The sequence below is a fragment of the Mytilus californianus genome, unplaced genomic scaffold, assembly GCF_021869535.1.
Source record: "Mytilus californianus isolate M0D057914Y unplaced genomic scaffold, xbMytCali1.0.p SCAF_4, whole genome shotgun sequence".
Taxonomy (NCBI): domain Eukaryota; kingdom Metazoa; phylum Mollusca; class Bivalvia; order Mytilida; family Mytilidae; genus Mytilus; species Mytilus californianus.
The window spans coordinates 103,710,232-103,727,548 of record NW_026262690.1 but is presented as its reverse complement, the minus strand read 5'-3'; the positions used below and the strand labels follow the sequence as shown (position 1 = coordinate 103,727,548).

Below are 17,317 nucleotides of genomic sequence, written 5' to 3'. Positions count from 1 at the left end.
TTTTCAGGCCTTTGAAAGATAAAACAGTATTTAAATGTCTGGTAGTTTTTTTCCACCAAAAAACATGTCATATTTTTCTTTAGAAATTTAGAATTACTTATATGAATGTGTTGAAATCACTGCAGTTGTGATGAAAAAGTCTGCACAAGACAACAGAAGAATAAAGATTAAGTATTCTTGACACAAAGGATCTTTCCCTGACTTGTCCTATGATGTCTGGACAAAGATTGATAAGGAATAGAATTCAGTGAGGTTTTTGACCTTCATTGTGAAAAATGAATTGCCTCAAGTTCATGTCATACTGGTTGGAAAATTGATAGGCATACTTAAGTATAATATATACCTTGCATTTAAACAACTGTAAGGCTTACAAAAGCCTTGCCAAAACATAGACTTCAAATTTATTAGGCTGGAAAATTCATTGGATAACATCGATATTGTGAAGTTAGGATAAAACTTGTTTAATCAGCTAAACATGCTTTTATTCTATGTTAGTAGGTTCATTTGCTTGTCTGTCTGGATAGTCTCATTCAAATAAATGTTACTATAAAAAAGATTCACACCATGATGAGTAAGTTCTGTGGAAATTTGAAATTAACTGTTATGTGTCCTCCTTTAAGCATTTATATCATCAGAAGACACTGATCCAATTTTATTAGTGATTTGAATAAAATTTCTTTTTTACTTCAATGCTATCATAATTTCAGGCAAGCAGAAAGATATTGGCCACTCATCTGTTGAAGTGTTAGGTAAACAAAATGTCTGATCCCATATTTTGGAGTCATAATCAGGATAAAAACAAATGTAAATATTGTTTTTGTTGCCACTTTCATTGAACCTTAAATATTGTACATACTTCCTTTTCCTGTTCAATTCACTATTTATGTACATGATGTTTATAGAGTCCAAAAATCACAAAATTCTTTGGAAATATAATGATTTAAAATAGAACAGGTTACAGGAAAACTGTCTATGTTTGCCAGATTTCCCCCCAAATGTTTGGTTAAACTGGTTCTGGGCTGTTAAATGAATCATTGCAGTTTGACCAAATGTCCTCTTGCATTGTCCTTTGGTGAATTTCAGGAAGTCTGTGATTCATATTTCTGTCATTCTAAACTTCCTCATTGGTACAAATATGAGAAAAAACTCTTGTAATTAGAAAATGCAATGAGTCTTTTTCTCATGTTTCTGTCCTCAGTGGGTAGAAATATGAGAAAAGACTCATTTTGTATAATAAGGAAATGTGATGAGGGCTGTTCCATTAAAACATACATGCCATTACATTTTCACTGTTCAAAATAATTTTAACACCCACCCATAGTTGAGATTTCAAAGTGCCTTCCTTGGGTCCCATTTATGTTTTTATGGAACAGTCCTTAGTCTTTTTTCATTTTTCTATTATTCTATTCTCTCCTTGGTAGAAATATGAGGAAAGGTGACTAGTCTTTTTCTCATGTTTTTGTCAATTGTTAGAAATATGAGAAAAGACTCTTATAATTAAAGATGTGCCAAATGGGAATGTAAGTACATGTTTAAAGTGGATGGATCATGGGCGATAGTTATGTTATTCATGACACATCTACTACCATCATTTTGCTGTCCATGTAGCAGTGTATCCACTAATATCGTCCACAACAATGGTTCTTTAACACAAATCAGCTTAAAGTTTTACTGAAGAAGTTTTGTTTTGTTTTTTTCAAAATGAATGTTGTTTATTTGTAAACAGTGGTTGAATTCTTCAATAGATGAAGGTAGACATTAAATAGCAAACATGAAAGCAGCAGTTGAACTCAGTTCACATTTTATTACATTGTAATATTTTATTCATACAAAATGGCTTGAGGTGCAGTGATTTAATGTATGTTTCAAAACACTTTTATCATATTTGCATGTTTTTCTTGCAGTTATTTAATTTTCGCCAAGATTATGTTATCTTTGATGGTGTAAATGTAAAACTTTGTACAAATAGTAAATGAGTGGCAATATATTATACCTAAGACACTTGTGAACTGAACGTGTCAAAAAGTACTCTTGAAATCCATTTATTTTGGTACTGTCTAAAACAAGTCCATTAAGTACTTAAATTGAATAGAACAACATTTCAACTTTTTCAGTCTATTTATATACCTTATTCACCAACATTGTAAAAGCTTAATGCTAGCAAATTTGAAATGATCTTATAGAATGTACATTTCATAACATCACAAAAAAGTTTAGAAACCAAACATAAAAACAGGATTCCCTCAAATTATTGATAGAATGTTCTGCAGTTTGATTTTTACTGTGACTATTAGTCCCTTACATATTTTTAGACTTGAATAAGTTATTCCTAGTCAGGTATTGAAATCTCTGTAAATTTCCGTCTTGCACTGGTTTAATAGTTAAAAAATACAGACTTGCTAAGCCTATCAGTCAGGACATAGAACACGTAGTTCTATAGTCAGCTTTGTTTTGTTAGTTGTGGAAGTCTTGACAACTGTACATACAATCCCTTTAGGCACAGCATATTGATAATGATGGAGGCAGGGCAGATGTATGCATTATAATAACATTTGTATTCAAACTCTGGTCTTATTGAGTCAGACAGCTCTGACAATTTTATTAGTCCCCTACCGACAAAGTCGAAGGGGACTTTAGGTTTGCACTCCGTCCGTCCATCAGTCCAGCAAATCAGTTTTCCACACTTTTTTTCTTCGTGCTTGAAGATATTGATTTGATAATTGTTATATAGTTTCATCATGACAAATTACAGATCAAGTTCAAATTTTGTTCCGGTCTGATGATTTTGTGCTGAGTTATGGTCCTTGAACTTTGAAAATTCACTCAAATAATCAGTTTTCTGCCCTTTTTTTTTGTCATGCTTAAAGATATTGATTTGATGATTGGTATATAGATTTATCATGACAAGTTACAGATCAAGTTCGAATTTTGGTTCAGTCTGATGATTTTGTGCAGAGTTATGGTCCTTGGACTTAGAAAATTCACTCAAATAATCAATTTTCCACATTTTTTTTGTCATGTTTGAAGATATTGACTTGATATTTGTTATAAAGTTTACACCATGACAAGTTATAGATCAAGTTAGCATTTTGTTCCAGTACAATGAATTTTTAGCCGGTAGGGGACTATGTATTGCCAGGCAATACTTACAGAATGCTTGTTTTTTGACTGGATTGTTCTATAGTTGATATACAGAGACAAAAAACTTTTACAAAATATAGGGCATTTAAGAAATTTTTATAAATTCATAGGCAATCATAAGTAGTTAAAATATGTTTAGCCTAAGCTTAGGACAGACAATTTTGGCAAACAAATTTTTTATCAGAAAAATGTGCCACAGTGGATCTAGAAAATTTACTGAACCATCCATGTCTAGCGAACAGTGATTTTTAAGCCTAATAAGTTTTAAATGTTTCAAAGTCCATTCATTTGATGCACCAAACATAATTGCATATAAAAGTTAATGATACATGTAATTACCAATATATTATCTCAGACAATATCATGGAATGTCTGTATTTAAATTCTGTGACTTATCCGTTCATAACTGTTTCAATTGGTTGTGCAGCTTCTGCCAAATAGAGCTTTTTTGAAACAATGTCCTTATGAATGTGTGAATCCGTATCAAGCTGTATGTACATGTACATTTGGTCTGTAAGAGACATGTCCTTCTCAACTTTGTAGTGACAATATGTTTCAGTGATTGTAGCTATATACATGTACTAGATTATGATTGAGTTCAGAAATTAATTAGAACTTGTCTTAAATTATGCAGAATATATATATATCTTTAATATGATCACATGTTTTATATTGGATTTTGGTTGAAAAGTTAGTTTATGTCATTGCAGACACGTTTATTCTGATATTAGTCACCATTTGTGCCAGCCCACATTGAGTAAAACAAATAATTAATCAATATTAAAACTGGGATAGTGGTGGTAACAATCAAGATTTTCTTTTATTACCAATTGATCAGAATGCATTACACATTTTATAATGAAGTTTTTCAGTTCAGTATTATATTCTATATCTTGATTTTTTGGTTTTAAGAGGACATGCATATTAATGGCAGTTAATTTTGTATTTTATTAATGATATAATATTAAGTCAATAACTGTCAAGTAATAGTTTTGAGAATACTCTAATTAAATAAGTTACCCCATGCAGGAATCCAGTAAAAACTGGTTTGGGCTTGTCAACACTTGCATCAAATTTGTCTGGTAAATTCAGTGATATTTAATTTCAAAATGGCTTCTGGCAGCCAAAATGTTATTTGTAGGGAATTTTGGGTGTAGATTGCTAAATTTTAATACTTAATAGATAAAGTCATCAGATTTAAATACTGTTTTGAGGTTTCACTGATTGTTGATAGCTAATGTCAGAATTTTTTACAAGTTGTCAACTTAGATTTTGGGATCATGAACATGCTGAAAGAGCTAATGAAAATATAACTTCCACAAACATTTAACACTGAGGTTAAAATGAAATGATTAATTACTGGTATAAATTACAATATTTTTTTTTTAGCTTCGACCAACACCAGCCTGTACCAAAGCATTAATGAGGATGTCCTACTGTCCACAGTGCCGAGGCCTTACACAAACCAAACCATGCAACAATTATTGTCTGAATACCATGAAGGGATGTTTAGCTTACCATGCAGAACTTAATATTCTTTGGAATGATTACATTGGTAAGATCTTGGTTAATAACAAATTAAACAAAATACTACAGTTGCATTTATTATTTGTAATTTAAAACACTGCATTTATAAAAGGAAATATACAAATTACAAATTTTCGAAAACAATAAGTAAATTTTTTTGAGTTTCTTGGAAAATGAAATGAAAGGATTTTATGGCATTTCAAATTTAAGTTGTATTTATAAAGGTCAAATCTATTGCCACCAGAGTTAAACTGTGAATAAAGATTTTGAAGAATCTTGAAATGGCAGTTGATGTAGGTTGCGATTTTTTAAAAATAATTTGTTTACAGGGCTTAGTTGCCCTTATTTTCTGATGACAATAAAAATTTCATCTGTTCAGCTTGACAGTAAGCAATTCAAAATTATTCTATTTTGCTGCATTTAAATATAATTCTCAGTAGAATAAAGTTGTATAAGATGACTCAGTAAATGGGAACTGAGATGGGAATGTGGAAAAAGGGAAAAGTAGAAATAATTTTTGAAATGGCTAATTTGGAAAAAGTTTTAAAAATGTAGTATTTATAAGAAACTTTTCCCCCAGTAAACCCCATTGTGTAACTAGAGGAAATCCACATGAGGGAGAAAAGTTACAAAGAATATAAAAATGTTTCAAAGACACATAAAAAAATTATTCAGTAAAAATATTGCAAAAATCTTGGGCATTCTGCTGATTCCTGGATGTTCAGTGGTACTTTATAACACTACTCATCATTATAAATTGCTTTGACACTTTTTAATGTTCTGTCTACTTATAATGTCAAGGTCATATTGTAAGACAGCTGGGAGCACATGCATATCAGACTGGTTAAGACTGAAAGAATAGACACAATCTGTCACCAGACCTAATTGACTTTTAACCAAGAAAAAAGTATCACATTTAAGTCAAAGTATTGAATATTTTAAGGGTGTTTGAAATCTGAATCTGCCATATGTCAGCAGTAATCGCCTTATATTGTATAACCGAGAAAAAACAATCTGTCATGGCGTAATTACATCATGTGGAAGGAATTTTATACTATTTTACTTTAGAAAAAAGAAAAACATATAAACGGAGTAATGACACTTTTAAACTAGTTGACTAGTATATTAAACAAGGCAATTATTTATGAATAAGAGGGCACTATATATAGATATATCAATTATGTTGTCTAAAAAGGCAAAAAAACTTTGATAGATTAGGAATGAACATTTATCAAAATGCTTCAATATTTACAATATTTTTGGAAATTATGTTTTATCCTTGAATGGACCTGTAATCTATTATCATGATAACTTTATTAAGTATAAATTACACCCATGAGAGGGTCAAAGGCAAAATAACGTACAAATTACACCCATAAGAGGGTCAAAGGCAAAGTAACGTACAAATTACACCCATAAGAGGGTCAAAGGCAAAGTAATGTACAAATTACACCCATAAGAGGGTCAAAGGCAAAGTAATGTACAAATTACACCCATAAGAGGGTCAAAGGCAAAGTTACGTACAAATTACACCCATAAGAGGGTCAATGGCAAAGTAACGTACAAATTACACCCATAAGAGGGTCAAAGGCAAAGTAACGTACAAATTACAATTAACAACAACATCACCATGACATTTACATAAAAAAATATTATAGGAAACTATTGAATGTCATGTAATGTGAAAAGAAGGCATGGAATTCCTTCATCAGTAAAATTTTTTGGACATTCATTATTGACTTCTTTTGGGACAAGTAAAATGTCATGGTCTTTTGCCCTGAGGGGAAGGGTCAAATTGATTAAAAAGTTAGCGTTGAACCCTGTTATCTCTACATAAGTTTTGTCCCCTTTGCAACATCGATCAACTGTTTCTATAGAAGTTGTGCCCCTTTGATATGTGAATTATATAGGAAATTGTCTTTTAAGTACTCTAGTATCTACATTTCTTTTTTTCGTATATTTATGATATATATCAAAGGTTTATATCATCAAAATCTTAGACAAGTGTGATAATCATTGCCTATCCACTATTTTTACAGGTGTTATGCCCCTTAGAAATGTAAATAAGGAAAATTGTCTTGTGGCTCTCTCAAGCCCTACATTTCTTGTCAGATTTATTGGTTTATTGAAACTAAGCAGAAAACCATGCTACACCATCAGTATGATCTGAAATTGTATAATCTAATTCTTTTGTGAAATGTAAACCAAAATTTAGTTATAAATTAATAATTTTAGGAATTCTGTATAGTTTTGTATTAATTCTCACAAATAATGTTTTATATATGAACCCTTGAGAATACCAAACAAAACTGTGCTACCATTTTAATTAAGGCTTGTTATATTTCTTACTGATTCTGCAACATTTAAAGCACTCCAAATATGTTGATTTACATATATCACATAATTGTTACTGTCATTTTAGAACCTATTAGAATTTATAGGAATTTATGAAATATGAAATTTCAGTTGACATTTATAGTTTAAAAGATTTATTTCGCAGGTTGTTGTAGATTATAAATCCTGTAAAAATTAGAAATTTGATATTTATTGTCTATTGTTATCTGTTCAGATGGAAATTGGAAGACTTAGTTCATAGCAGCTTTTTGGATGCTGTCCAGTAATGGTATTTAGCTTTTGGGGATACATTTACTGCATAATAAAAAGTAGTCACATTGTGCATGTGAAATACCAGTCTTTATGCCTTTATGTAGCTGGTAGCTTTTTGGACAGGACATGCTGCCAGAGTTCGCGAAAACTTATTTTGACCCGTCGGTCATGGGACCGACAAAGCATGATTATTTGTCAGTCCTACAAAATTTTAGCCAGTCCTACAAAATCTGTCAATTTTATCCTGAAATAAAATTAATAACATATTTTATCGAAAAATAACTTAATTAATATTAGTTTTATTCTTCGCACCCACAGGCAAATTAACAATGAAGGACCAGTTCAGGTCTTCTGATTGTTCTTATTTAAAGTCATCTTCACTATCCATTCATCATCTGAATCACTTTCTCGGCTGTTACAGTATTTGTTTGCTCCATTGTAGGGTTCAATCGCCGATTGTTTGCCAGGGATGGCTCTATGAACAAATTTAGTAGGCCACGTGTAGATCGCCGCTTTGGTTTGTTTATAATAAATCCGTAAACCACTACCGGAAATTGGCAGCGGGTACATCTGATAACCGATGTAAACACTTATTGGAAACAGTTGCGGTACATCTAATAACCGATATAAAAAAGTGCCAAAATATGCACTACAACGGCCGTTTTTACATCGGTCATCGGGACCGGCACTAGCCTTCAAAATACTGGTCCGAGCCTCATTTTGACCGACAGGACCGACAGGACCGACCATTTTCGCGAACTCTGTGCTGCATTTAAGAGATATACAAAATGAAATATATGTAAATTGATAATAACAGAATTGTTGATAGGCTATGTGGTTTAATCTTGAGTTTTACTAAATAAACAATTTCAAATTTTCTGGTATTTTAAATATATAAAGTTGATATTACTATAAGAAGATCCAGAAGGAGAATTCTAGGGATTTTATTTTTTCCATTTTAGAAATTGTTTAAATTATGTCATGTATGTGTAGATCCAAACACCTTCTTTTCCAACTGATTTTTTTTTTCAGATAAAAACCCCTGAAACCTTCTCCTCATTTCAAACAAAAGTTGCTTGATAAGCCTTGGACTTTATTCTAGGTGTATTTTAAATATATGGCAAACGTTCTTTTAAAATGTTATATGTATGGCTAATAACTTGTGCATTCTTTTTTAAGTACTACTCTAATAGACCACTTTCGAGTCCGTTGCATTTCCTTCAAAAATTTTGGTTTTAGTGAACATCATTTGTGCGTTTAGGGGCATCGTCACTTCCTTCCAATGTTGAGCGAGCGGTTGAAAAAATATGATGCTATCTTGCAGGAATTATTCGGCAAATTAAATTCTTATAATTGATAATCAGCACAACTGTAATTAGGGAATTGTGATTAAGTACCTATGGAACAAACATTATTTCTAGTTTATCCTGCATAATGACGATCACGACGATGCTTGATGAACTTTAATAGTCCAGGGATAGAGGTGGTCCCCTCTATCTGGTAAATAAATGACGTCATAAAGGCACGCATAATAAATGAACTTTTCTGGTGAAGGACATAACTCGAAAGTGGTCTATTGCCATCCATAACCAAATGTGCCATTTATTTTCAATATTTTTTGAAAAATGTATGTGTTGTTTCTTGATTGAAACTGCAGTGTTTGGCTTTCCAAAAATTATGCAACGATATTAGCTTTAAAAGACCTCTTGAGTTCAAGCATATTCGTTCATGAATAAATATTTTGTGAAAAGATAAAAAATAAGTTTGATAAGTATGGCATGTTTATTTATTTTCACAGAATTGGAAACCTTCACCTTTTTGTGAATATTGTCAAATGTAACTTCTGTTTCCTAGACTGAGATTAAAATCAGTTAAGAAAGTCATTCAAACCATAAACGTCAATTTTTTCATTCTTAAAAAAAAAGTGTTTGGATTTAAATATGTAATGAAAGACAGAAACAGATGTTCATGCACTGTTCTGCAGATGCATGGTTTAATTTTAAACATCTTGCAAGATATTAAAATGTATTTTTTGTATCCAAGAGATTAGAAGTTGGAAATTTTAATTCCTCAAATCTTAAATTTTATTTCATCAGCCAACTGAATATAGTTGTGTGGAAATCATTGTGAGCAATTTATTTTTTATGTAAATCCCAAATTGATCCCCCTAATTTCCATGAATCATCAGAGCCTTCATTTATGGTTGTCAATTATGATGATTGCCTTTCAGATATTAACTAAATAAAATAACAGGCAAAATATCACTTAAAAAAGAGTTTTGTGTGTAAAATGTTTGTTAAATGGATTTGAAAGGTTGCAAAAATTATGATAAATCACTTGTTGTAATTGATGATAAATGGCCATAATATGTGCTTCAGTTCAGAGGTCTTAATCTTTGAAAAAATTGCCTTATTATATGTGACAGTAGGTTATTTGTGAAGCTTTTCTCTATTTGGTTAGAGTAATGTACAGAAATAATGGCGTCATTTTTCTATAAAAAATATTCCAAGTGGGAACATTTTTGACTTTGTTTAAACACTTGTATGTTTACATTTCTAACCCTTAGGTATGCAGTGTGATTCAGTCTCGTCACTGTCTCCTGTTATTTAACAACCCACCTTTTCATTTTTTCATCGTTGTCGTCGGAAGTTTAAATATGCGCATTATTTACAGTCCTATTTTGTCAAGTATGGAGAAGTGTTGGGAAACTAAAGCAAATATTGATTTGATGGCATACTGAATAGTTCAAATATTTGTTTGATAAAGAAGGTTCAAGTTTTAATTGTGAGGTCAGCACTTAAATTTAGAAAATTGCCTGGATCCAGAAATACTTTTTTCCTGATTTACCCACTGATCTCCATTATAATGTTGTAGGCGGTATTCTATCTGTCTTCAATCTGTAATTTTCATTTTTCATTCTTTTGTATACAAGTCTGTTGAATTGATCTGTAAAAAACTTGGTGACAGGAAATTATGTATAAAAGTTCAAAAAAAAATTCCGCATTTTGTGACCTGAATTGAATTTTAGTTTCAGAATTAGATCACACCTAAAAATAATGTTTATTTTTTCTTTTTGTATATGAAATTAAATGTTAAGGGCAAGGATAAGGAAGAATATATGTTATATCATAGTTCTATCGGGGAATAATTCAATTTGACAAAGTTTTCTAGAGAAAAAAAAATTCCATAGCATTACCACTTAAGGCAAAGGGCATAAAATGTTACCTCTGTCCATTTATCTTTCCATCTGTAGTGTTCTGGTTTCTTTTCAAATATTGACCAGATCAGTTAAAATTTGGGCATATTATTCAGGATGCACACCTTCATATGTTAGAAATAGGTTAATAGGTAACTATGTAGGAAAATGGTGTCCTGTGGAGCACTATACTATACTAACAAAGGAAATTATTTTAGTGATAAAATCATCCCATTTACAGATCTCTTGGGTACATCCCTAATACATTTAATTAGTTATTTATCAAGACAAATATTTACAAGTTATTGTATTGCTACATCAAAGGAAGATTGTGTTTTCTTCTTAAACTGAGATATATCCCAGTAGACTACAGGCAAAATTCCAAAAAAAAAAAAAAACTCTGTATGATTGAAATCTGTCTGTTATCTGTGCACAGGTGAGGTTCAAATTGTACATCGAGATATGTAATTTTAATTAACAGATTGTTGGAAATGTGTGTGATATATTTGTTTTGAAATGTTATAAGAATAGTTGTTGAACAGACTGAAGAATGTCAGTTATTGAGCCCTTGTAAATGACTGTTTAAGGGTACTGTTGTCGTACTTGAGTACCTTGTAATTTATGTTAGCCATAATTTCCAATATTGGACATGGTCTTACCCCTATCATTGTGTAAACAGACCTGGTCGGAGATTTGGTTAACAACTTGGTTCAAAAGTAAACAGTATCGATCAAAGCTTAGTAAATGATATCATTATTATCTTTTCATGCACCAGATGTGATTTCAGAAGTTATTGTTCATATGATAAGACTGTCGATCATTAAAGTCATTTTAGGGGGGAAAGAGGAATTCAGTTCAAAACTTGAGTTGGTCAGCAGAAATTAGGTGAAAGAAGGAAATTTAAGCCCTTTCATTTAATACTTCACACCTTAAAATCGTAACAAGCATGACTAATTGATTTCCACTTTAAATATTTTCATCAGATTTATTTTCTGTATTTGGCTCATTATAAAGGTTTAGATTTGTTTTATAGATAAATTATGTTCGGTTGAGTTACATTTAATAAGCTCTCAGACTGGACTCACAATGGAGGTGACTTGTACCTGATATCCTATATCATAATTTGTTAAAGATCTTTTTGTTGGAGAATATATACTGGGGTTTTAACATCAAAGGCCCATATTTCTTTCCGATTATCAATTTTGACATGTAAAATTAGTCATTTGGTCAGGTGATATATATATAGGTTTTATGTTTGTTTAACAAAGGTGTTTTGATAAGATATATTCATATAACTAAAGGTCATTTAAGGTCAAGTATTTTTATGGATGTTTCAAAAAAACTAAATGAAGGATAAAGTTAATTGAAGAAGGCATAGCATAGATTTCCATCTTTTAGTGAACTTGATCAGTTTGATAAAGTGTTCTATTATGAAATGGCTGCTCTAATCTGTCCCTTCATCAGAATAACCTTTACCAATCACTTAAGGTTGATGTAGAAGGTTATTTATCTTGAATCTTTATTAGCAATCTCCTTATATAATATTCTTCCAAATGTGTTCATTTACCGTTATACAAGTGTAAGAGAGAGCATTTGAAGAAACAATTTCTTGTTAATCGGAACCTTTTCATTTGTGTGTGTGTGTGTTTGTGGGTAACATTAATTTTTGTTGAAACAATGATGAGGTCCATGTTCGGATTTTAATAAATCTCCCATTTTGAATTGAAAAATCCTATTAGGGGTGCTACAGAAGATTGAGTAAGACTTTGAAAGATGTCCAATCTTTGAAGTTCAGAACAGCCATATAATTGAAAGATTTGTGATATCTAAAAGTATACCCTGGTATCCATCATGACTGTAAACTTTCCAGCAGGCTATCGTTATCAATGCTGGGACAAAATAACATAGTAAAAGTTCTGATTAATGATTTTAGCATTTAAGGCCATTTGAATATACATGCAATGAATGCTTATTTTACCAATCCCCAAAGCATCTATTTATGCTGAACGAGCAGTCCATTGAGAAAGAAGTTGTAATTTTACAAATTAATTACTAGATAAAGGTATCATGGGATATGGAAATGAAGGGACCATACAATAGATTTATTATTGAACACGAGAAATCAATTTAAAAGACTGTAAAATACAGATAAAAGGGAAAACGTTGATTACTTGTGAAAAGTTACGTACAAAACAGTTATTGTTCCAGATAATTGCTTAAAGTTTAATTCCTATGATTGTGTAATGAAGTGTCTCTCACAGTTATCGGGGACATTTCATAAAACTCAGCAGCAGGCTTGTGAGCTGATGGAACAAAGATGAGTAGGCTCATTACATCATATCAAAATAGCTTTTGGAAAATGAGAATTCTCATCAGGAGAAAAGATAGAAAATGAAGGACTCTGCAGATGAACACTGAAGTCTTATTTGAATTAATGAGAAAAACATGCTCTGCAACAGTGTGGTGCAATAGTACACATGCATTTTAACCTTTTCCACTATGTTGTGAATTATTGTAGACACAACACATACAAGTAAACCTAAGAAATCGTAGCAAATGGCTTGATTTAATTGTGAACATGCATATAGTCTTTATAGGTTCTGTAATCTGAAATTTAAAAAACACTGTTTTGATTTTAATGTTCTTTAATGTACATTTACTAGATAAGAGACATTCATATATTTAGCATAAAATAACGCCCAGAATTGAAAGATTAAAATTACAAAAAGTCATATAATAAATTCTGTCTATTGACATTATTTCATGATGGAACCAGGGCCTTTAAAAAGAGTAATTCCTAGTTTTTCTGATTTTTGTTTAAAAGATTTTCAATAAGATATTATGTAATTACTCTTACTGAAACCATTAATATAAAGGGAAGGCCAAAAAAATATTTATGATGAAAAATAATCAAATTCCAACTTTTATATTACTTATTAAATGTATGAAAGACAAAGGATTTAAAATAAATTCAAAAGGCAAAATATGTATGTTAAACCATTTTTTTTTTTCAGAGGCCATGAAACAATTAGCAATACGATTGGAAGGACCTTTCAACATTGAATCTGTTGTTGATCCCATTGATGTGAAAATATCTGATGCCATCATGATCCTTCAAGAAAACAGTATCACAGTTCGAGATCAGGTTTGTATTATCTCTCTTGTTTAACATCAAGTTGTGACTGGATTAATGCTGTGGGAGCTAGTCGGGTACACCTTCTATTGCTCTCAAAGAAAGCTTAGGCCATTCTTATAAAAATCTTTGTTTGATGTTGCAAACCTATGCCTTGAAAGGTTGGGTAGGTAGCTAGGGATTTTATTTTTTTTGGCCAACAACATCAGTTACATGTTTTAGACAAGAAAATGACTAACTTTTAAGAGGAGGACAACATTTTGTGTCATAAAAGGTTTGGGTATGCTGCTTTTGAGGTGGGTAGGTAGGCAACACCAAACAATTTAGATTTTATGTTTGGCCAAAGAAGTTAAATGTTTTGAAAATGGATTTGTCAGACCAAAATGATTGAAAGATTGAGTTCAAATAGAAAATTTGAAATGATGATTGTGATATGGACACTTTCTTGTTTGGTTTCATTACTTAATGATTAGAAGAAAGTAATACTTTTATTAAATGAAAACAAATTTTTATAAAAATACATTAGTTTAAATCTACTTGATTAACAAGGCCAGCTTTAGTTTCTAAAAGTTATTAATAAGAATAAGAATATTATTCTTCCCTTTATTAATGACATCTTAGTCTGTCTTAAAATTTATCATTTCAATATCGAATATATTTGACAAGAACTGGATTTAGAAAAGTTCCTTATGTAAAATTAAAAGGTCACAATTACAATTGACTTCTTACCTGAGGATTAACCAGCAGAATTGTAAGTCTTGCAATCTTTTATGATTTTGTAATAAGGTCTCAGGATTGAGTACACTGGTAAAAAATTGTCTGGTCTTTTTGTTTGCTACCTGTGATCCTCGACCTTAAAAAATGGTCATAATTCACTTCTTTTATGAAATAATCATTTGATAGGTGTCTATTCATGTTGTATTCTACTTTAACAGAAGCTTGTTGATCTAAGGACATTTAACAGCAGGCAGTTAAACTTCTTTTCTTGATGTCTTTTTAGAAAATGATGAGGTTTTATCACCTTAAAATTATCTTAGATAGGCAATTTCTGTCCCATAAAATAGATACTGCTTTGTTTTATGGATGTCTATATTATGTTATTCTGCACAAGAATTATAGAAAAAAATGGGATCTGGAATTCCATTTCAAAAATATGCATCTTAATGTGCAAGTTACTACTGAATGCATGTGTTGTCTGTAATCTTAATAAATTACAAATTAATGTAGTAAATTGAGCTCTTGAAGAGACTTCATCAACCTGCCTTTATGTAGCTCTTATTGGCAAATCAATGGATATTTAATATAGAGGAATTCTTCATCATTACATACATCAAATACATTAATTAATCACCTATCAGGAGCCTCATATTTTACCCACTGAAAGTACATTTCCAACAGACTTTTAGCACAGATGTAAAATTTTTTGATGTTGGGACCCTCCATATTGAATGATGATACATGCACTAAAGCCATGTGGTTATGCAACCAATCTTCCAGTTTTAATTACCACAGCCTAGCATTGTAAACAATGTGTGGAAAAACCATTCTGACAGTTACAGTTATAGAACATTTCTGTCAATCCTTAAACATGTTACTTAAAAGTATGTTGATTCATTTCTTGTTAATTACAAAACCATTTCTAGGATTCTTCTGTTTACCAAAGGGAATTGTCTATGACCTGTGAAGTTTCAAAATAGAAAAAAAGAAAAATAGGTCTTATTTTTTTGGATTTATTTCTAAATATTAGAAGTTTGAGTTATGTATTCTTCTTTTTGTTTGGAAAGCTACCATTTTTGCATTTATTTTATTTGTTCCCAATCCCAACTTGTCTCGCACAACTTTGAAATAAAAATATATACATTATTAGAAGAGGGTTCAATAACTCTTTTTGAAATCCTGATACTTGCAATGTTTTTTCAGTATAAAGATGAATACTACAGGAAATATTAGTTTTTCGAATCAATAATGGAGATTTCCCCCTACAAATAATGTTTTGACTTGGATATGCACTATTTGTCCATCAGTCATTTTGACCAAAAATTTTGTAAGCCAAGTTCCATAAAACCAAAGAATGAATTTCAATGAAACTTCTAGCAAAAGTGATATGTCAGTTGAAGATATTTATGTGAAGCAAAGTATTTGTCATAAATCTAGAGAGAGATCATTAAAATTGCATCCCAAACATAAATGGGTGTGGATGGGGAGGGGGGTGAAGAGATTGTGTATCGTTTCACTCACTACTTATTATTATTGTTATTGCTGTAAACACATTTATCAGAATTTATACATGACATAAAAAGTTTCTTGAGAATAAAAATATATGAATACTTAATTAGGATAAATTTTGAGGAAAAGGATTTTTTTATACATACCTTTTTTGATACCAAAAAATTTCAAATGGAATAACTGGTTCACTGTCTCTCATTGATTGAACATAAAAAGCAAGAAATTAGTTCCATTGAATTAATGCTATTCACTAAAGAATTTGATATTGATATTTTTGTATTGTGACTAGAATTTCAAAGAGAACAGATTCTCAACGTGCCATTCTCAATAACTGAAATTTATATTTCTTTATATGGGGCATTATTCATTGTTATAATGGGAAATGAAATGCAATAAGAAGTGACAATGTGACACAAATATCTGTTTGATAAAAATGATACTTGGCCACACAAATTATCTAAGCTCTCTAATTACCTTTGATGTGAAAAATATAACATGCAAAAGAATTTTGATTTAATAGATTAGTTAAAGTCTAGGGGAATCTGAGGTTAGATTATTAATGTATGAAGGCTGGCTACCTGCATGAGTAGCGTTTATAATGAACCATTAATGGATTAAATAGAAATTTCATTTTCTATTTTGTCTGAACAAATTGAAGAAAACTGATGAGGCAGGTTAGATGCATGCATTTCCGATTGATTAAGGTGAAAAAACATTAAGGCATTCCTTAAATTGAGCAGGTCTGTTAAATCAATTTTAAGAAGGAAATCACTTCTATTCATACAATAGATTTGTATGAAGTATAATCTTTTCGATCAGTTGTATCCTATCTGTTTGCTGTTTTAAGTGGCTTTTCTTTCAAGGAATGAATTTCGGCCTTTGTGTCATTTTAGTGAACAATCTGGATAAGAGAGAAATGAACATAATTTAAATGTCTACCTGACAGGTGCTATCATCCATGTACCTCTAAAAAGTATTTTTAGATCAGAAGATAAAATAAATTGTAAGTTTGCCAAATGAACCTTTGGTTCAACAGATTTCACCACATGACCACTAGGTGCATGTCTTTTACAAATTTAGAACATTGACATGCCGTACAATTGTATATAAATAGTCCATTCCTAATATTTAAATGCACATGGTAACCTTGTAAAATGGCAGTTTTTTTGTTTTGGATACATCCTACCATAACCTTGTGGAAAACTAAATGAAATTAAGCTTAGTAAACCCTTTACTTAAACTTAACTCTTTTTTGAAAGGAAACCCTTACATGTATAAATTTAAAACCTGTTTTATCAAAACTCGGGGGGAAGAGCTTAAGCCCTCTCTATCTGGCACCCAGCTGAGTACCTGGAAAAAATATTCAATGTTTTTTTTTTGTGAAATCTGAAATAATTAGAACACTGTCTATTCTAATCCCCAGTAGCTTGAACCATGTCTAGATTGTTTATCATGACTTTTTGTATCAGAATGTACATTGATTTTTT

The 17,317-nt window shown here is 31.0% G+C and overlaps 1 protein-coding gene across 1 annotated transcript in view; it reads left to right on the top strand.

Moving 5' to 3' along the window:
• Positions 1-17,317, top strand: part of LOC127738933 (glypican-6-like) — a 42,965-nt gene that overhangs the window by 10,943 nt on the left and 14,705 nt on the right. The window contains exons 4-5 of the mRNA XM_052250430.1: positions 4,531-4,696; positions 13,486-13,616. Of these exons, the coding sequence (XP_052106390.1) occupies positions 4,531-4,696; positions 13,486-13,616 (297 nt within the window). The remainder of the gene's footprint in view (positions 1-4,530; positions 4,697-13,485; positions 13,617-17,317) is intronic.